The following is a 22036-nucleotide window of genomic DNA, read 5'->3' as shown; positions in this document are numbered from 1 at the left end:
TCAGAATTTGCTTGGCACCATGAAGAAATTGAAACTAACGTTTTCTGGAGTACCTTTATTTCATTCTCGGAGGCTCGCCACATTCAGGAAAAGTCATAGGGCCTGAATCAAGGCATTTGTTTCTAGCAAAGAGGCAGGAAAGCCACACCATACAACCCACATCTGCTCCACTCTCCTCACCCCGAATAAAGCCACTTAGAGCCTAAAGCTACACGAGAGAGTCAGGGAAGAATATCAGGAATTCGATGTTTTTGTCTCTTTCCAGAGAGAAACTAGGGATGGAAATTCCTTGGACACAGTCATGCGGCTGGAACTAGTCTCTTCCAACTCGTTGGCGTGGAGGCCGCATGTAGCAGTGGAGCAGACATGGATTCAAGAGCCAGGGAACCTCCACCTGGCTGTGCAGTGCGGAAGAGTCGTGTTATTCTTAGGCAGGCTTTGTCCTCTTCCCCAGCAACCAGGTGGTGGGGACAATTATTTCCAGCGCACAGGAGTGAGCAAGTTAGCCAAAGGCGTGGGCACAAAACCTGCACACGATAGGCAAACAACAAATAGGCTACTCTCATCTCTCCGGGGTGAAGTTAGCCCATCCACGTGACTGATAGAAGAGCAGCTGAAGCTTAGCCAGGAACTGGAGTTCAGCAGAGTGCTCACCTAGAGTGATTAAGGCCATGGGCTCCATCCTTGGCACCAAGCAGTAGCTGAACTTCTACCACTGACTGACTGGAACCTAATTTGCACCAGTAAAGTAGAAGTGATGATAATCCTTACCACCTAAGGTCGTTGTAGGGGGTGTGGTTAAAATACAGCAGGTGAAGCCTGGTGTGACTCAGTGGTTAAGAGCACTTGTTGCTCCTGCCGAGGACCTGGGTTCGTTCTCAGAACGCACGGAGCAGCGCTCAAGTGTTTGCCACTCTGTTTCCAGAGATCTGATGCCCTCTTCTGACCTCGAGAAGTGGCACCTGAACTCACATGTACATACCCACATTCAGACACGTCCACACAAAATAGTCTTTACAAAATATACCAAGAGCCTTAAAAAAATATTCAAGCCATTCCAAATCTCTAATGGGGCCTTGATGGCTGTGCAAGTCAGGGAAAGCAGTGACTGAAATTGTGTGACAGTTACAGCCAAACCCAAAGTAAATATTAATAACTCTAAGCAAGCTTAAGTCAAATGACCAAAAGCTTAGGTGGAGAATCACACTACCTGTGTTCCAATGTAGTAAGTCTCTGATATCTGATGTGGAGGAATTACCTATCTTCTCTGCAGCCATAAAAAAAGTAAGAATAATAATGATAATAACCTGCTTTATATGGCTGCTATAAAATTTCCACCTCCATTGATGTAATTATTGCATCATCATCACCTTCATACTATACAGCTGAAGAAAGAAAGGCTGTCTTGTAATGGAGAATAAAATGCCATTTACTCTCGATTTTAAGACCCTTGCCGTCAGTTATCCAGCTGACACAATGAGGCCACGCCTCGGTTTATCCAGTGTTTCTGGGGCAAGTCTGTCGGAAGTTCAATGGACAGGACGTAGTTAGTAGAGTGGCCAGTGGTCGAGAGGGTCCCTCTCCGGGCACTTGTCTTATATACTGGACACACATAAATGTCCTGATGCAGGAATGAGGCACTATCTCCGGGTTTCAGCCAAATGATGGGTAAGGGGTCATAGAGGATTTTGGGGAAAGATTCTCCAATCTGCATCATTTTCCTGTCCCAACGGGCACCTTCAAGGAAAAGCCCTTTGATGTAGGCCCCATCTTCTGGGCTATTCTCCATAGCTGTTTCCTGTGTGGTTACCTGAAAGAATGGCAAGCTGTGAGTTTCATAACCTGCTTGTTTCCATACACATGGTAATAATAAGAACTGCCTAGCTGCCAGGTCCAGCTCTACCAAGAACTGGGGTGTCTGGAATGAATCTTATCAGCTGGAAGCCAAGTTTGGTTCCTAGGCAGCTTCCTGGTGTTCTATATGGTGGGCACAGAGAATGCAATAAAGTCGGAGTCAGGAGGCAACTCCTATTTACTTCATGACCTTCCACAATTGCTTCTCCCTTTGGGGACCTAAATATAGGAAATGCATGGTTAGATTCTGAATCAGAGGCAAGTTGATCAGTTCTGGGGTGAGGTGAAGTGGAGGAATAAATTTTTGATGTACTTTTTAAAAACACTAGTTTCTGTGGTTTAAAGCCTTGCCCCGACTGAGAACCAGCTCCTAGAATACCTGAAAACGCAGAGGACTGGCTCTGAGGGGTTGCTACATTGGGCTGGCCTGTGAGCATGTCTGTGAGGGACTCTATTGTCTTAATAGAGGTGGGAAGGCCACTGAATGCATGCAGCACCATCTTATGGGCTGGGTCCTGGACTGTCGAGAAGACTTCAAACTCAGAGGTCCTCCTGCCTCTGCCTCCCAGGTGTTGGGATTAGTTTGGGGTCAGCCTGGTCTACAGAGTGAGTTCCAGGACAGCCAGGGATACACAGAGAAACCCTGGTTTTTTTCTGGGGGCGGGGGAGGTGGGATAGCAGTGGAGGATCTGAGTACTAGCAAGCAGGCCAGGATCCATGTGTTTCTCTCTGCCCTTGACTGTGGGTGCACTGCTATCAGAATTGCTTAACCTGTGGGTCTCCGCCCCTTTGGGGGGGTCAAACAACCCTTTCACAGGGGTCACCGAAGACCATCAGAAAACACAAATATTTATATTATGATTCATAACTAGCAAAATTGCAGTCTAAGGTAGCAACAAAAATAATTCTATGGTTGGGGGTCACCACAACATGAGGAACTGTGTTAGAGCACTGCAGCATTAGGAAGCTTGAGAGCCACTGTCTTTAAGTTCCTGCCTTGACTTCCTACAGTAATGCACTAGAACTTGGAACTATGAGCCAATCAACCCTTCCTCCGCAAAGCCTGCCTTGCTTGGGGTGTTTTGTCACAGCAACACCTGTGACAGAGAGGTGGTTCCTCAGAGTTCTCCCTGTAGAGCAGAAAGTGGTCCAAGGATAGTAGGGAGTGATGGAGACCAAAATGAACCAGAGGTTTGCAAGCTCCGTCTGTCATCATTCTCAATCTAACTGTAATCGTTTTTGTTGTGAATGGAATGGTTTTTCCATTTCTAGGGTCTATCTAAGGACATTAGCATTCTTCCAAGTGAGGATGCTGAACGGGGAGGGGGGGAGACTTTCATTTTCTTGACATGATGGTGACAGAATTTTCCTTTGGAAAGATGAGTTTTTAAAAAATATGTATTTGTTATTGTGGTGTGTGTATGTGTGTGTGTGTGTGAATGTGGATATCAAAGGCCAACTCTGCAGAGTCGGTTCTCTCCTCTCAGATCCGCTTGGTCTCCAGGAATCAAGCTCAGGTTACCAGGCTTGCACGTAAGCCCCTTTGTCTGCTGAGCCATCTCACTGGCACCAAATTCCTTCCTCTTTGCACAGGACAGCGGCTTGGGAGTGCTGTGACCATGTCAAAAATAGCTTCTGGAGCCACCGTAAGCCATGCTAAACTCTTTACTTGTTCCACTTCCGAAGCATTTGTCCCTCCACACAAACAAGTATTTGCAGATAGATGGGAACCATTTTCTTAGGCTGATCCCTTGAGCTGTCCCAGTTCGCAATATCCCTACCTCAAATTCAAATCCGATGTGGTCAATGGGGATGGTGTATTTCCTGGCATAATTCTGAGAAACTCCCGTCAAGAAAGACTGTGTAAAGTAGAATCCAGAGATCCAAAAGACCACAGGGGGGCCTTTAATGATCCATTCCTATAGAGTCATAGAAATCAAAACTGAGAATCTACAATGCATCAATAATAGGTTAAAATGAGGTAAGCATGGGATGAGAGAGATGGCTCCGAGATTAAGAGCACTCGATGCCCTTGCATAGGACCAGAGTTTAATTTCCAACACCCTGGAACAGTCATCTCCTGGACTGAGTTCCATATTCCAGCACCTGTACACACATATGCGTATCAGACAAACAACACACAACACATACATGTGCATAACAGACACACACACACACAAGTATTAAATCTGTTTTTTTCTTTTCTTTCTTTCTTTTTTTTTCTTCAAGACATTTCTCTGTGTAGCCCAGGCTATCCTGAACTCACTCTGTAGACCAGACTGGCCTTGAACTCAGAGATCCACCTGCCTCTGCCTCCCAAATATGGGAATTAAAGGCATGTACCCCCACAACCTGGCAAAATTTTGTGTATATGGGGGTTTTGGCTGCATGTCTATCTATTTGTGTCCCACACATATGTGACTGGTGCTTGAGGAGACCAGAGAAGGTGTCAGATTCCCTGGTGCTGGAGTAACTGACAGTGTGAGCCACTATGTGGGTGCTAAGAATCAAATGTGGGTCCCCTGGGAGAGCAACTGGTGTTCCTGAACCATCTCTCCAGCCCAATAGAATACATCTTAAAAGAACTAAGAGGAGCATGGAAATGAGCCTCACAAAAAAAATATTCTTTTTCTTTCTTTCTTTCTTTTCTCTTTTTTAAGCAAAGAGTCCTCTTGGATTAACTTACACTTCCCCTCTTCTGAAATGAAGGTACAATGGGTTTCTGCTCTAAACATGGGTCCAAAGCTGATCCTGGGAACACAGTAGGGAGTGGTAAAGACTCTAGCAGGGCAAGCCATGTCACCTCTGTACTGAGCAACAGCGGCCATCCCCACAGTGGCCATGCAGTGACGCTCGTCTTTGACATTTTGCAGGACAAACATCTAGACTTATCCACCCCCACCCCTGCCAGTCTGGTCTTTTTTGTTTGTTGGTTTTTCTTTATTTTTCCCTTACTAGAGATTGAATTTAGACCTCACAAATGCTAAGCAAGTGTTCTACCATAGAGCTATAACCCAGCCCCAATGTGTAAAAAAATCCAATGTTTATGTATCAGTTCAAAAAATTTCGTGCTCCTAGACAGTTTTAATAAGTATATCCATTGGCCAGTTGTGCCCATAGGCCTCCAGCTTGTGATTTTTTTCCCCTAGTTTTTACTCCTACCTCTATAAATAATACCTCCAAGGAAGGACTTGGAAAAGCCTCTCCCTCCCCGCTGACCCAGCTCTGGAAAGGCCAGTCCCAAATATCCAACCCAGGATGCTACACAGCTGCCAACCCTCCTCCCCAACTGCTACCTCAGAATGTCATCTCCACCTGAGTGAACACCCCAGGTAGCCAATTCCCCAGACTCCCAGGTACCTGGAAGAAGGTCAGACGGGCCAATAGGTCAGCCACGTAGCCCCCCAGTGGCTTCAGTGATGGGTAGGACTTGGCTGCCCACATGGCTGGCACTTTACCCACAAGCATACTATTGAAGACTTCCTCCAGCTCTGAGGACATTAGGACTTGTCCTTTGATGGCACGGCCAAGATCAATAAGGCTTCTGCGAACCACTTTGGTCAGCCTGCAAGGATAAAGGAGCAGGCTGAGCCCAGCTTTGCGGGGGTCCTTTCTGCTCAAGTGCACCAAATGCGCTCCTTTTATCATGCTCTCCTTTCAAAGGTCAATGATCCGTAACATTGCCACCTAAAAATAACTTTAGTGTATGCCTTTCTCGTTTTCTTTAGAAACACAAATCAGGTTTTAAATGAAGTCATTCTGTATCATCTTTTGGAATCTGTCTTTTGTTCTTAGTCTTTTGCCTCAGCCTCTCAAGTGCTGGAATTGCAGGCAGGTACCACTACAACACAGTTCTAAGTTGTCCTGTTGCTGTTTTGTGTGTATGTGATGCAGCCCAGGAGTGTGAATGTGCACGCATGTGTAGAAGCTAGAGGCCGACTCTGGGTGCTTTCCCCTATCCCTCTCTACCTTATATTTTTGAAACAGGGTCTCTCACCTGGAGCTCATTGATTGCTTAGACTGCCTGGTCATTGAGCACAGGAAGTCCCTGCTCCCCTGTGCTGGGATTCCAGCTGTCCATCACCAGGCCCAGCTTCTGAGGTACTGGGAATCCAAACACGGGTCCGCATGCTGACACAGAAAGCACTGAGCTATCTCCCCAGCCCCCAAATTATCCTTTTTGTTTGTTTGTTTCGTTTTGTTTTTTTGTTTTTTTTTCAAGACAGGATTTTCTGTAACTACCCTGGCTGGCCTAGAATTCACTTTGTAGACCAGGCTGGTCTCGAATTTACAGAGACTCACCTACCTTTGCCTTCTAACTGCTGGAATTAAAGACGTGAGCCATTATGCTGTCTAAATTGCCCTTCTCAGTGACTGTACAGCGTTATATTTTATTCAACTATTTTCCTTCCATTGAAATATTATTCTTAAGCTGGGCATGGGGCTACACACCTTTAGTTCATAGACTCAGAAGTCAGAGGCAGGTGGATCTCTATGAGTTCAAGGCCAGCCTGGACTACATAGTGATTTCTAGGCAACCAGGGCTACAAAGTGAGATACTGGAGAGAGAGAGAGAGAGAGAGAGAGAGAGAGAGAGAGAGAGAGAGAGAGACAGAGATAGAGACAGAGACAGAGACAGAGACAGGAGGGAGGGAAGAAGGAAAGAAAAAGGAAAGAAATAGTCTTTCGACTATTTGTAGGTTGTTGTCAAAGTTGTCCTTTCTACAAACTATGAGGCGTATACCTGAGAAAGGGCAACTAAAGGGCAGCTTGCAAGTGGGCAAGACCACCTGCCTCTTTCTGACCTCTCCATTCTGAGACCTGGCTCAGCCCGGAGGAGTTCTGTTGAGTGTAAAAAGAAACAAAAAGCAAAACCCTGCCACCATGACTAGCTTGTCGAATCTCAACCCAGCAGGCAAGAGTATGAGCAAATGCAGAATTTCATAGCAGGAGGGAGTCACGATTCAGATCAGATGCACGTGCCTGCCTAGGAGGCAAGAGAGGAACCATTGCCTGAGGGACTGTATCGCCGTCCATAGTACACCTGAAAGACGCAATCACTGTTTTCCTATTGTCCTGTTCTTGCAACTATAACCTTTGTTAGGCTCAAGGTTTTAGTACCTAAGGAATACTTTCCCAAGAAGACACAAGTCACAGACCCTTGAATCAGAAGCTAAACTGTCACCTAACCATTTTGGACTTCCCCTGCCACCAGCTGGATGCACGGAAACAGGGAATGTGGAAGGATGCTAGAATCCTACTGAAAAATGGGGATTTGTTGTTGCCCTGTCCTCTGCCATGGGAACAGCCACTGATAGGGCCAGTGAAGATCCTGGCAGTCATTAAAGAGTGGCCCCAGTGGTCACTGAAACACGAAAGGGAAGGCGCTAGAGCTGGTGTCTGGATCAATGAGGACTTTGCTCATCTCGCTGAGTTTTCTCATCTGTAAAGTGGTGGTAGAAATGAACAATGTCATAGCACGCTCATTGTGTACGGTTCTATTGAGAGCTCTGAATAGCGTTTGGAGCCATACCTGGCATTAGAAGCTCATTCAAAATAGCTCCAATGACTTCTTCCACTATTATCTACGCTTGGCATTGGTTTGAACTTGATAGAGTCATGGGAATGACGGAGAGAGGAGTGGGAGTGATTTAATGCGTGATCAACAATGCTGGGGGCTCTGCTTTTACGGCTCTCTCCGTGGGTAGGACAAACAGCTACCTGCACAGCAGTTATCTTATCAAGTGTCCTTCTTAGTTCCTACTGCACAGGCTCCCACTTTCCAAATTCCCGCCAGATCATTAGGCCCACCTGTTGAATCTGATGAGCTCCTGCCTTAGGACGGTATTCATAGACTCCTCATAGACCACGGGGTACATCTTCATTACCTCTTCAAGGTTAAAGTCGCTAGGAAGCTTGGACAATATATCCTGGGCCAGCTCTTCAACCACTTCCTTTAAGTACAGACAAGAGAGAGCGACTGAGAAGTGATGCCAACAGACAGGATACTTTATTTAGGGACATTCGATGTAAACATTGGCCCTTCCTAGCCTAAGGGCAGCACAGACCCGCTGACCCCTTCAAGGTCACTCCCAGTAAGAATCCCCCACAGCTCCCATAGTTGGGAACTCTTTCTCAATACCAGGGGCACTTGGGAAGGCAGTAGGTCAATCTTTACTGTTGAGCAAGACAAGCCCATGGCACTGGGATTAGCCAAGTAGGGAAGGGAACAAACCCCCAAAGGACAGATTGTGAATATGACAGAGCCGCACAGCTCCCCCACCCAGTGGGGCTGATTTGCTGAAAAGCGGTTCTTCCCCTACCCCTGTATTCGGACACCAACCAGGCTGGTGACCATTCCAATTACCCCTTAGAGTAAATGAACCCAGTTAGCAAGGTCAAATCTGGCAAATGTTGAATGAGGCAGCTCAGAAGGAGGGGGGCAGGGGGGAGATTGAGAGATTCATGGAGTCAGACAAGAGACACAGTTCTGAGTCTGGTTCTCCCATTGATTTTATGAAGGACGTGAAGCCGGCTGGTCACTTTTCTCAAGGTTCGCTGAAGAGAAGGTTTTGTTTGGGTTTTTTGTTTTATTTTTGTCACTTATACACGGACTATCATAGTCTTGGCCGGTGTGTGTACTGGGACTGCTAGAAGAACTATGGTTGTCTCCAGAGCCCAGAATAAACAATCGTCGATTACATGGTGGGAAAATTACTCTTTTCAAGTTTTGATGCCTTTCTCTTTCCATTCCTTTCGAGCAGAAGGTCTCAGATTGGGGCTAATGTGACAGTTCTCTAACCCTCACAGATTCCTCCCTCCCTTTAGCAAGAAGCCACCAAGGCTTCAGCTCTAGGACTTTGGCTAGTAGTATCACTCAGGAAGAACCCACAACATAGTTGGTCTTCTTCTCTTCCTTCCTTTCTTCTGTCCCAATCACAACTTAATGGAAATTATATTAGGTCTCCACTTATGATTTGACTTGCAATTGTTAGAATAAATATTTCTAAGCAAAAGTACATTTAGTAATAGGGGATATATGATATAGAAAAATTTACGAACTTTTTTTTTTACAGAAATAACCAGAATTTTGGAAACTGCTTTTTGTGTTCTGTATTTGAGTACCTGGCAGTAGGCCAAAGTGCCTTACCCCAGAGATCTATGCCGCCAAGGCCTCCATGTTGTTGCCTTTCTGCTTACCACCCACAGTCTCAAAGGCCTGCTAGATGGAAGCCTGGTTACCTGAGGGGACTTTCCACTCCCTCCCGATTGTCTCGGCAGGGTCAACAGCACTCCTTGGAAGAGTTGGTTGGTTTCCTGGTTGTCCTTGGTGATGTCAGCATTCTCATGGAGCCCGAATACTTCCGGGTGTGCTGTGATGGGGAGGGTCCTGAGGTACTCAATGTAGGACTGGAAAGGAAATCTTCAATTGGTATCAGGGCAGGGCCCCTGGGGTCCCGCAGGTGACTCTGCATGGCTAAGCCCATCTCAAAAAGAAATCACATTATTTCAGTGGCATTGCCTTCACTTCCCAGCCAGGACGGCTGAGCAAACCCAGGGCTATTCCTCCTATATGGAGAGTCTCAGAGCAGGCAGGCTTGAGCGTTCTCCTCCCACCTTTGGCCTGCTCTCTGTTCCTAAGGAGCTGACTTTACAGTTACATAGATCTGAGATTGGATCCTAGTTCACCTACAACCCCAATCCCATTATCTGTAAGTGGGGAAAGGACAAGCTCAGAAAGAAGGCTCATAGCAGGGAGTGTAGGGTCTTTTGCATCCTCCCTCCACAGTTCCTGTTTTCACATCTCCTCTTCTTTCCTTATCTAGTTGTTCTGTCCTTCCTCTTTAGCCATTGTTTTTTAAAGATAGGGTCTTAAGATGTAGCCCAAATTGGCCTCTAGCTTTAGAGGTCCTGCTTTAGCGTACTGGGGGCTGGGATTATGGCTTTGCACCACCACGCCTGCCCAACTTTTCTGTTGTCACCTTTTGGGTGGCATTGTTTTATCTTCTTTTTGTTAGCATAATATTTTTTCACTTATTTGGAAATCTCACATAAACACCCCAGTCACCCTCACCTCCCATTCCTCCCAATCCCTCCCATCCTTTTGACCCCCACCCCCCCCAAAAAAAATAGATTTTAAAAAAGTTCAGTTTGTATTGTCCATATAATTACTGGAATGTGGTCAAGTTCTCAGTGGTCAGCCCCCCAAAGAAAAGCGAGTCCCTCCCCACCTACACTCCAATGGTAGCCATCAGTTGTGGAGAGTTACACCCCAGCATCCCTATCCCAGTTTTCAAGAGTTCTCCTTGATGGCTTCCTGTCTAGACTGCTACCCTTTCTCAGGGTGAGGTGGGGGGAGTAGGGGTTGCCACAGAAGCCCTCCATATCTCTCCTCAACTGCTGTTGTTACCTTTCAAATCCTTATTTGAGCTGTATTTATCAACATGTTCACTACTAAGTCTTTAACTTCGTGTGTGTGTGTGTGTGTGTGTGTGTGTGTGTGTGTGTGTGTGTAGCACGTGTGTATGTTTGCATGTAAGTACAGGCATGTATGTGCCATGGAGTGTATGTGGAGGTCAGACAACAATCTTGGGTGTTGGTCCTCATCTTCCACCTTCTTTGAGTCATAGTCTCTTTGTTGTTAATCACTGTACAGCAGGCTTGCTGGTCCACAGGCTTCCAGGGATCTTCCTGTCTCTGCCTCCATCCTGCCCTATGTGTGCTATAGGTCTATGTACACCTTCATATGTAGATTCTGGATGATCCAAACTCTGATCCTTACACTTGCGTGTCAATCTCTTTATCCACCGAGCACTTCCCAGTCCCCACCAGCCTTCATCGTAACTGTCCCTTCCTCCCCGCCACCCACTAATCCAGATAGAATCCATATCTTAAAGACCCTATCTGTCCCAAATACCCAACATTCATTAAACAACATCATTTCTCTCGAAGGCTCCATGGAATAGTAGGAACAGATTATGGACCCAAATAAAGAAGCCCAAGGCTGAATAGCTGGGCTTTCCATGGAAATACTGTAGGCTCTAGCTGTAGTCTGTCTGAGAGCAAAGACAGGGCATCCTTTACCTGGTAGGTGCCAAAGGGAGGGATGTAGTAAGTGTCTCCAGGAGCAATGTAGTAGCGATCCGTCTCAATTTCCTTACAGTAGAATGTGGACAGGAGGGACAGCAGGAGACGCCTGTCTTTGTCGTCAGTCACTCTGCCCCCATAATTACATTCCCCTGGGGACAACATGAGCAGAGAGCGCTGAGCACAGGGAAAGCCGCCGCAAACTTCTGCATTAGCTCTGAGCAGTGGTTTCTTTTAGCCACGCATCCCTATTTTAGCACAGGTGGTCCAGGGACACAGGGTTGCTGACACCATACCCAGCATGGCTGGAAAGGCCTTTTGTGTATTATAGTGGTTATCAAAAGTAATACACATTCCCCATATCGAGAATTAGGAAAGAGAGTCTATCTGGAAGAAACTGATATAATTATTAAAAATTCTACCAAAGATTCATCTTAAAGAATCTTCCAGACAACTCCCCCCGAGTATTTAAATATGTATATATGAAATATGATTTAAGCCAAAGGCTTTGGAATGAGATAGTCATGAGTTCTAATTCCATCTTGACACTTAGTAGCTTTTTCTTAGGTCAGAAGCAATGATAACTGGAGGACCCAGTTTATAAAGCTGTGGATAAGAAGAGGTGGCCCTTACAAATACATACTTCAGAAAGACATTATCTTCTGCACATACTCTTTTGAGGTCTGACTTTCTCAACTCTAAGCCACCTCCTCATCACCATTCTATGGGACCTGCATGTCTGTACACACACACACACACACACACACACGTATATATACACGTATATATATGTGTTATATCATTCACCAGGAATGGTGGTTTGATCCCAGAATTTGGGAGACAGAAGCAGGTGAGTCTCCAAGTTCAAGACCAGCCTGGTCTATATCATGAATTCCAGGACAGCCAGCGTTACACAGAGAGATTGGGTTTCAAAAAATAAATAAGCACACATGTACAAGTGTACGCAGAAAGGTGGGCTCATTTCCAAGTTCATCTATTTCAGGAAAGGAAAATTAGAATGAAGTTAAAGGGGAACGTAAGCAGCCTAAGTTGGAAGAGCCACAGACAGGTAGTTAAAGGAAACTCATACTGAGTAAAGTGAGCCCTACAAGTGCATCTTCGCTGTGAGCCAGTCCCTTTGGATTTCTTTAGTTCTCTATGAACATCCCCAGACCTTCAGCAAAGTTTATTTGGAATACAATGCAGGTGGTTCCAGCTATAAGTAGGTTTATATCAACCTAAAACTACATACAGTATTAAAAAGAACAAGAGAGTGGTCTTTGAGCCAGGTAAGGAGATAGATGTTTTTCACTGTGGAAGCTAAGGCAGGAAGATTGTACATTCAATGTCAGCCTGTTCTGCATAGCAAGACCCAGTCTCATTGCAAACAACCCACTCCTCTCCAGCAAATAAACAGATTCCATCAAATGTCTTCATCAGTGAATTTTCAAGCATGGAAGACACAGGCTCTGGGTTTTATGCTGATTAATGCACGTCCAGTTCTTTATAGCTACATTTTTTTGTGATAAGTATACAAGCTTCTAGAAGAGCTAGTATATACCCCAGTCATCCTCTAAATTCTTTATTGTCATTTCTACAGAGTGTATCAAATTAAGAGTAGACAGCTTCAACCCATCTCATTTAGCCTCTCTGTAGATGAAACCTCCCTTTAGCTAACGTGGGTGGCAAATTCCAATGCTCACTCCCAGCTGGTGCCTGATGATGACTTCTATCCGTCCAGGCCCACAGGAGAGCTACCTTCTTCTGGGCTCCTTGTACTTGGCTAGCCTCAAACGACAAGTTCTTGAGCCTTAATGGCTAGCGTGACCGTATATATGAAACATGTAGATGAAGATGACAGGAAAACGCTGGTAAAGCTGTTGCTGTGTGCCCAATAGAGAAGTGTAACAGCAGAGACCTCCGCTGATGTGCGCAGGGGTGAGCAAGAAGCAGACCGTCGGTGTAATTCACCCTTGAGATCTGGGGACCATTTCCCCAGCCTGGGCTGCTTGTGCTCCAGAGCACAGTTGGAAAGGTGCTGTCCCCAGACTGGCTGGCACAGTGAAGGCAGGCTAACTTAGGCCTCCCAGGCAGTGTTCTACCAAGACTATCTTCCAGGACGATGCTGCACTCAATCTATGGGTGAGGAGCCCTGGGATAGTCTTTCTTGCAAAGCCCGCTTTGCTGAAGAAGTGGGGCTTTTTTCTTGTTTTTTGAGAGTGAGTTTCTCTGTGTAACAGCCCTAGCTGTCCTGGAACTCTGTAGACCAGGCTGACCTTGAACTCACAGAGATCTGCCTATTCTGCCCCCCCTCCAGTGCACGAGCACTCAGGGATCAAAGGTGTGCACCACCACAGGACTAAAGAAGTTTGTTTGTTTTGTTTTGTTTTGTTTTCAGTTTTTCGAGACGGTTTCTCTGTAGCTTTGGAGCCTGTCCTGGAGCTAGCTCTTGTAGACCAGGCTGGCCTCGAACTCACAGAGGATCTGCCTGCCTCTGCCTCCCGAGTGCTGGGATTAAAGGCCTGTGCCACATCACCACTGCCCAGCAGAAGTTCTTTTACTAAACCAAGATCCACTGTTTTGTCTTAGCGAGTTAAAGTCAAGGTAACACCTTAGTACTGAACTGCTCTAATGAAGGGTTCTCAAGTTTTGCATTATTAATATGTTGAACTGGACAGTTCTGTGTTGTGTTGGGATCTGTCCTATGGACATTTTAGAATGTTTAGCAGCATCCCGGGCCTCCACTCATTATATGTGAATAGCATTTCCCTTTTCTTGTGAAAAACCAAAAACACCTCCAGATATTGCCAACTATCCAAGGAGGTATGGCAAAAAAAAAAAAAAAAAAAAAAAAAAAGCCCGGAGCCCGGAGCCCGGAGCCCGGAGTTCAGTATTACTACACCAAGCCTTGGTCTCCTTCACTGCCCAATGTGGTTACTAACATGGAGATTTCAGTTAGTGTATCTGGGGCCTGAGTATAGAGGGTGTGTTAGTACTTGGTGAGAGGATCTGGACACATGTGATCTTGAAGATGCCACAGTCTTTCTAGTGAGCTACGTGTGGACTTTGGCACAGTGCAGCTCATTCCATTTTCTCTCCTGTCCATGGGGTTATATTGTACATTCTTTGAGGGCAGCTAGCAAATTTTATACTTCTGAATGCCTCCATATTGTGAACTAGTAAGTACTAGCTGAGCAGGGTGCAGATCACTGAGGAACTGCTTTGATCTAAACCACTTATGCAGTTCCCACTTCAAGGTACTCTTCCTCCATCCTGCCCTCCCCTCATCCTCCATCCATTTGTAAATTTCCTACTGAGCCCTCACACCCAACTCTTCTTAAATCTGCCAGAAGTCTCCCCCCATCCCGACATGTAATCATGGTATTGTCTTTCTGTTTTAGAAATATTCCTCTTTCTTCAAATGCTTAAGAATTCTTACTTTATGTGCATGGATGTTCTTTCTGCACGTCTGTCTATGTACCATTTATGTGCAGTGTCTGAGGAGGCCAGGAGAAAGCACTGGATCACTGAAACTGTAGTTACAGATAGGTGTTAGCCACCATGTGGGTGTTGGAACTCAAACCCAGGTCCTGTGGGAGCGAGAGTCCCTGCAAGCATCCAATGATCCGTGTGAGGTAAGAAGGAAGCGAGCCAGGGCTGGTTCAGACTTCTGGAGTCTGACACCAGGCCAGTTTATTTTAGACATATTTAAGTCCAGCACAGTTTTAGACAAAAGTTTCCTGATAATTACTATCTCAACCCCATGTACACGATAAAGCTTCAGGTGTGAAGGCTCTTGCAAAGTACATGTGACCTCTACATGAGGATGGGTTCCATAGCTTAAAGGCCTGAGATCTGGCATGGTCTGTAACACGATTAATAAGAACTCAGAGACAGATACTGGGGTTCAGCCTGAAGGTCAGAAAGCCAAACAGCCAACCACTGACTCTTACCTCTACCTCAGTCCGAAATGGCAATCCTGCCTCCAGGGAGCCTCAGGAAATCTGGGTTTTTATTAATGGTGCTACAGTGGTCCCTGACAGAGGTAGCACGGATCACCAGGCTACGAAATAAATGTAACATCTCCCCTCTTCTCCCCTGAGAAACAAAGCTAAAGATAAAGGAGGGAGAGTCTGGAATAAACATTCTGGGGGAGCTGAGTGAGGCCCCACTCTAAAGAGAGCAGAGGTCACCAGGTCATTAGCAACATCTGCCCCTAGCCTTCTGGGGGGAAACAGTATACATTTCCTCCATTGAGGATGTATTCCCGCCATCGAGGAGACAACCCTGCCTGGTTACCATTCCTGGTTTCTCCAGTGCTTGTCTGTGAGCGTCCAAGCCCTCTACAGAACTGCGGGAAAGCAGTCCCTATTCAGCCCTCTTTCTTTTACATGTGCATGTATGTGCACATATGTGTGGAGGTCAGAGGTCAGCCTCAAGTATCATGCCTGCTCAGGCACTGTCCACCTTGTTTTATGAGGCAACACCTCTCACTGGCCTGGTATTTGTCATTTACACCAGGGATTACCAAATTGCCGAACTTTTTATGTGTGAAACAAACACTTGATGGACCACGCGATCTCTGCAGCCCACGCATGTTTCTGTTAGCGTACTTAACACTACATTGTCATTTATTTGTTTACATTTTCTGTCATCTCAGACTAAGCCACCTGGCTGTGGAAGCCTGTATCTTAATTCTGGCTTTGTTTTTATGGTATCCATCATGACAAGAAGCATTGGCAGAAGATGGGTATTTTTTGAATGAATGAGGGAGGGAGTGACTGATGGAGGGTAGGAGCTGAAAAGCAAGAGCGTGGAAAATGGTACCAGAAGACAAGCTCTGTCCATAAGTACCTGTAAGGTAGGTCAGCGCTTCAAAGGGCACCTCCTTGTAATCATTGAGAAACATCTGGATCTGCCGCATGCTAATCCTCAGGTCAGATTCATTGAATTCATAGGGGATGTTCCAACCTGCGAGAGGCAGAGAAGAATTTACAGGCTTCGGAGCTGAGAGCTCTTAATTTCCACTCAGAGACTGGGCATGTAAGGTAAGCATCACTACAGATCAAGAGCCTCCTTCAGCCCTGAGGATCCAGCACCCAGCCGACTATTTGCCTTGATTTATTGCCACCATGGCAGCCATTCTGCCTGAGAAAACATCCATTCTAGAATCGGCTTCCTTATGGGTCTCCCCATTCGTGAAGGAAGATGTTAATGTCCTGGAGTCTGTGAGACAGGATTTATTCAGCCTGCCTGGAAGACCAGGAGAGGACAGGGCTCCAAGACCAACATGGCAGCATAAGAGTAGGAGCTATGGCCAGTGGAACTGCTCTGGAGGCTTCTTCTGGCGCTCTTGCAAGAGGAACAAATGTTATCAAACATTGAACCCTTTTTCAGCCCCTTGCAAAAAAATGTAATTCCCTCCAAAACAATCATATTCAAATTAAGAATACAACTTAATAAAACTCATATGCCGAGAAAAGCACAATGGGACAGTTGCGTAGATTTCTGGAGTTCTGGTGTGAGGAGGAGGATGGGGTGGGGTGGGAAGGATAGGTGTGTGTGGGGGAAATGGAGTAGGGGAGGAGGATGGGGTAGGAGGAGGAGAACAGGGTAGGAAGGGGAAGGGTGGAAGAGGGAGGATAGGAGTTGGAGTGGGAGGGGGATGATGGGGTAGGAAGGGAAGGATAGGGTAGGAGAAGATGATGTGTGAAAGGCAAACCCAGAGCTGTCCCCTCTCTTCCACTCTCAATGGGCAGTCACAGGGCCTGCGGGGCTACCTGGGTTGGAGGAGGGAAATCACCCAGAGGATCCAGAGGAGCAGGTGGGGCAGTCGGGGAAGGAGATGAACAAGAACAAAGCATGAGGTTTGGGTATGGAGATGCCATAACGAGACCATTAATTACTGTGTATACTAACCTTAGAAATTAGTTTTTTAAAAAAGAAGGAAAGGAATAACCAGAAAGAACCACCCCGAGGGCAATTTCCCTCTGGATTGACCTAAAGAACTGCTAGGAGCCCCACAGAGGGTCCTTACAAAGGAACAAGGTCAGAGCAGCCATAGGTGAGACAGGCCATCCACCATGGAAGATAGGAAGACAGTAGTTTGATAGTTTTCTAGCAAGGTTATTCAGTTACTCATTGGTTAGTTTCCATTGATAAATAAGTGCATTATGATTTTTTTAAAGTACAGGCAAGTGCCCAGGTGCAGTCCCGTCTTTCATAACTGTGCACATGTAGGCAATTAACTCAAATGCTGTAGGTTCCTTGGTGACAACTCTCCAGAGAATGGTTATTATGCCTAAAATAAATATGTTCCATTCATTATCTGCTTCACTAGTTGGAGGTCCCCTAATTTTGAAATATCACCTTTGTGTGTGTTCTTGTGTGTGCACGCATATAGAGGCAAGAGATCAACCTTGGATGTTACTCCTCAGATGCCATCACTTAATTTACTTTGAGACAGGATTCTTACTGAAACCTGGAGCTCCCTCAGCTAGCTGTCCAGCAAACCCAGATCACACAGTCCGCCTCCCTAGCACTGAGACCACAGATACATGTCCCCATGCCAGCTGTTTATGGAGACACTGGGACGGAACTCAGGTCCTTGTTCCCGCCTCCCAGTATCATTATTATTATTTTTTGCATTGACTTGGTTATAAGGTTCCCAGATTTAGAGAGGAAAAAGGGGATATTATATGAAAATTTAATCCCAGACAAATAACAATTCATACTTAGCAGAAATATTTGCTAGGTCACTCCTAGAGCATGGGAATTGTCTTTCTGGCCCCACCATCTCAGTGCAAACCTGTAGATTTCACCTGTGTTCCCTCTCCAGGTCGCCTGGACGTGCGGTCATGTCTCACCTAAGGCTCCGTAGTTCCTCCTCTCTTGGACAATAGCGTGGAAGAAGCAAAGCCCAAACAACAGCTTCTGCCACATCACCGGCTTTGTACAGCTTTGAAAGAACACGGGGTCTGAGACCGGGTCATTGAGGTAGGAACGGAGAAGGTTGGCCCTGAGCCCCTTGGGAGGCTCGTTGGTCATTTTGATCCCATTCTGAAGAATGCTGACGGGAAACTTCTCCGACGGATAGCTAGTGAGCCAGAGTCTGGAACAACAAAAACCCAGCTGCTCAGAGTAATGCCATAAGTTACACTGATAAATAATGGCAAAAATAACCGCTACCATTATTAACCATTATCATAAATGACAGAATGAAAAATATTTTAGACTTGGTGGGCTTACATAATGCCTGCCCAAATAACCTAGACATAGATAACATATGAATCTTTATGACTATTTTTCAATAAAACTTTGTGTATGGACAAGATTTGATTTTCATATCATTTTCATGTGTCATGAAATATTATTTTTTAGGTTTTTCTGATATTAAAAAAATTAGAGGGTAAGCCATACCAGAAATGCAACAGGCTGGATTTAGCTCACAAGCCAATCTTATTCCCTGGTCTGGAATAAAACAAACCTGTCTGATTTGAAAATGAATATAAAGCCTGGTTCAATCTATGAATGCAACTGCTATTTCCATTTGACGAGAGCTCCATGAAGTCCAGAAATACAGATCAGAGGAGTATGCAGCAATGCTAGACAACAAGCGATATTTTCAACAATAATTGTTTAAGAAACAGTCTTGCTATGCCTTATCTGGTGACTGAACATAGACCCCAGGGCCCAGGCATAGGAGTGACTTGCCTAATGTTGTGCAGGTAACATGCTCTGGGCAGCTGCCTGAGAGTGGAGGCCTCACAGGCCAGTGTGATTGGTGGAGGAGCTGGTCCTATGACAGGACACTGCATCTGAGTCTGAGGCTACGGGCCCTCAGGACCTCAGTGCAGAACCAGGTGTCCATGCCAGGAGGAGGCGGTGGGCATTCTAAGAGGTGACCCTGAGCCTTCTGTCCAGTTTCGGTGGTCCTGGCTTGCGCCTCACACTCCCGCAGGAAGCACTTTGCTCTCTAGGTGGGCTGGGCAGCAGGGGCACACGCAGAAAGTCTGCTGGTGTGTGAGGCAGAGAAAGCCAATGACATTGCAAACATGACTGATAACAGCTCACACCGAGTGTGAAACTCTGCCTCGAGGCCTGTGCCAATTCTTCCACCCGTGACTCCATAGACAATCCCAGCTTTGTGTCTCTGTGCCGAGCCCATCACTGAGGACACGTCTTCTTGGGTATCCCATGGCTAAGCCTGATTGGCCCTCTGTATATAACAGTTATTCACAATCTGTGGGTCTCAGCCCCTCTGAGGGTCACATATCAGATATGTATCAGATACCCTGCATGTCAGATATTTACATTATGATTCCTAACAGTAACAAAATTACAGTTGCGAAGCAGCAATGACCTATTTTTATAGTTGGGGGTCAACATGAGGAATTGTATTAAAGGGTCACAGCATTAGAGAAGTTGAGAAGTTGAGAACCACCGGTGTATGAGCTTGTCAGGACACCTGGTTATCTGTCTGCCGCTGGCCACGGAGTACTGTGTGAGAGGCTCTCTGCCTGAGAGCCTGGGGCTATGCACAGCAAGCAGGAGCATCAGGTGATCACTGGCCAGATTCCAGGTGGCCCTCTTCTGGCTACCCAGAACCATTCTTCCTCTGCAGCGGTCCTGTGAGAAGTGTCACAGGAATTCCTGCCTATAAATAAAGCCATCTCTTCTACTGAACAGTGTTGACTGCAAGGCTCTTACATGTCGGTGCCTGGATCACGAGGTCCCCCACCCCGGAAACTGAGTCTGCACCGTCTTCTCTAGTGATGGTCGGACTCATTCTGGTCTCCCCTTTCAGCCTCCAAGCTTCATGCTGCTCCCCCATTCTGGCCCCTGTGGGATTGCTGGAGTCTCCCAGGGATGACCTGCTAGGTCTCAACTCTAATGGGTGATTGACGTCTGGGTCACACAGCTCAAGGGTTTTGTCTGGCCTGGAGAGTTCCAAGTTAAGCATTCTAGGGAGAGCCGGTTGGAGTGAAAACGGGTTCGCCATCCGCAGGAGCCCAGGGGGCTATGGGGTGGTTCTGTGACCTTTTCACTGCTCCTGCCCCTGTAGCTGTTGTTGGAGGGGGAGAGGCCAGAGGCTGGAGCTAGCTCAGAACTTCTCAATGAAGTAGGGGATTCTCTGGTGACTGTGGTCTCCCCTCCCCCCAAACTGGAAGTGCTCCTGTTGAACACATCTACCCTCCTTTAACTCTTGACGGCCTGTGATTTCAAACACAAGGGATCCCAGCTGAGCACCATAGAGGGTTGGGGTCTTCTGGGTACATCCTACCCAACACAGGGAAATTGCTTAGAAGATACCACATCATTCATGTGATTCTTTTTTGTTTGTTTTGGGAGGGTCTTGCTATGTAGTTCTGGCTGGTGTGGAATTCACACCATGTGATTCTTAAGCTGCAACACCCCCATGCCCTGCCCAGTGGCCTTTTCCTTGCAGCTTCCATGGCCCAGGCATTCAATGGGCTCCCCTAGTAGAGCCGCTGCAGGTGAACACATATAGAACAGAGGTAGACATGAGTCTTGTGTTCCAGGCTGAGGAAAGGCCTTTGTTGGGGACTTGACAAGACTATGTGGTCACCTTCCTTCTGGAGACATCTGGTTTGCTTTGAAACACTGGGTGCGGGACAATATTATATTCTGTCAATTATATTTTAAATAAATGCTGATTGGCCAGTAGCCAGACAGGAAGTATAGGTGGGAAGTAGAGGTGGGGCAATGAGAACAGAAGTATTCTGGGAAGAAGGAAGCTCTTTCTGCAGTCCTCCCCAGATCATGGAAGAAGCAAGATGTGACTTTCCCCACTGAAAAAGGTACTGAGCCATGTGACTAACATAGATAAGAATAATGGATTAATATAAGTTAAAAGAGTTAATAAGAAGCCTGGGCTAATGGGCCAATCTGTTTATCATTAATATAGACTCTCTGTGTGATTCTTTGGGCTGTGGGAACTAGGCAGGACAGAAACCCCAACAAGCAGGCACATCCTGTTACACACTTGGCTTGGTCTGGTCTCTAACCCACCAGTGAGCAGCAGGTTGGCTTTAGAGTAGGACATGCTATGGCCTCTTAAGCACCTTGGATCCCCCCCTTTGTCTCCTGCCTTGGTTTGAATTTTCCCATCCCTAGGATCCAGGTTCCTTGATGGCTATAAAGTCCCAAGAGGAAATTCAGAATTAAGTAGAAGGAAAAAGGTGGCTCCTCAGTCCCTGGACCAGGCCCTGGCCTGAACATCTTGTGATGATGAACATCTCTGAACAAAAGCATTTTTTAACATCTGAAGTCATGCTCAGTTTTGATCTGTTTAGGTTTCTGTACCAAAACAAACACCAGTGGCATGTAATAACAAATGTTACTAAATCCCAATTGTTACTAAATTCTACTAAAATAAACAAATAAAACCCCAGAACCTTTATGACAGTCAGTCTACCTTCACAGACACATCTGCATCAAGTTCTCTAACCACTTCCTGCCCCATATCTCCCAGAGTCACACAGGCTTAACTTCTCGCTATTCTTCACTTTCAGAAATGCTGTTCCTTCTGACTGGAATGTTCTTCTTGGAGAAATCTTATCCATGTTACAAAATCCCAGACAGTCATCGGTCCTTCATACCTGTCCCAACATTCCCGCTCACTTTCTGTGCCCTGTGGTTCTTGTTCAGTTATGTACGATATGGTGGGCTACTTAGTTTTTACTGGTAATTTGACTTAACCTTGAGATTTGGCAAGAATGACCCTTAACAGAAGAATTGCATCAATCAGATTGGGCTCTGGCTATGTCTGTAAGAGGTTGTCTTAATTGGTGATTGATGTGGAAGCACCCAATTCCACTGAGGGCTATTCCTGGGAGGGGGAGCGGGGGCGGGCTAAGCTGTATCACAAAGCTGGCTGAGCATGAGCCAGAGAGAGTAAGCCAGCGAGCAAAGCCCCTCCACAGTCGCTGCTCCAGTTCCTACCTTGAGTTTCCTGCCTAGAGCTCCTGCCCTGGCTTCTCTCTATGTCAGATTGTTACCTGGAAGTGTAAGCCGAAATAAAGCTCTCTTGTCCAAGCTGGTTTTGGTCATGGTGTTTGCCATAGCAACAGGA

General features: G+C 46.2%; 1 protein-coding gene across 3 annotated transcripts in view; it reads right to left on the bottom strand.

The window, feature by feature from the left end:
• Positions 1-1411: 1411 nt before the first annotated feature.
• Dnah3 (dynein axonemal heavy chain 3) overlaps positions 1412-22036 on the bottom strand; it is a 169217-nt gene continuing 148592 nt past the window's right edge. For all 3 annotated transcript variants that reach the window (XM_048460341.3, XM_085693001.2, XM_085693000.2), the window contains exons 54-61: positions 17808-18052; positions 15796-15912; positions 10939-11093; positions 9097-9264; positions 7666-7808; positions 5215-5419; positions 3636-3773; positions 1412-1810 (exon numbers count right to left, since the gene is read on the bottom strand). In XM_048460341.3, the coding sequence (XP_048316298.3) occupies positions 1457-1810; positions 3636-3773; positions 5215-5419; positions 7666-7808; positions 9097-9264; positions 10939-11093; positions 15796-15912; positions 17808-18052 (1525 nt within the window). In that variant the 3' untranslated portion in view covers positions 1412-1456. The remainder of the gene's footprint in view (positions 1811-3635; positions 3774-5214; positions 5420-7665; positions 7809-9096; positions 9265-10938; positions 11094-15795; positions 15913-17807; positions 18053-22036) is intronic.

Source organism: Myodes glareolus, chromosome 7 (genome assembly GCF_982192425.1).
Source record: "Myodes glareolus chromosome 7, mMyoGla1.1, whole genome shotgun sequence".
Lineage (NCBI taxonomy): Eukaryota > Metazoa > Chordata > Mammalia > Rodentia > Cricetidae > Myodes > Myodes glareolus.
This window is presented reverse-complemented; position numbering and strand designations above follow the sequence as displayed.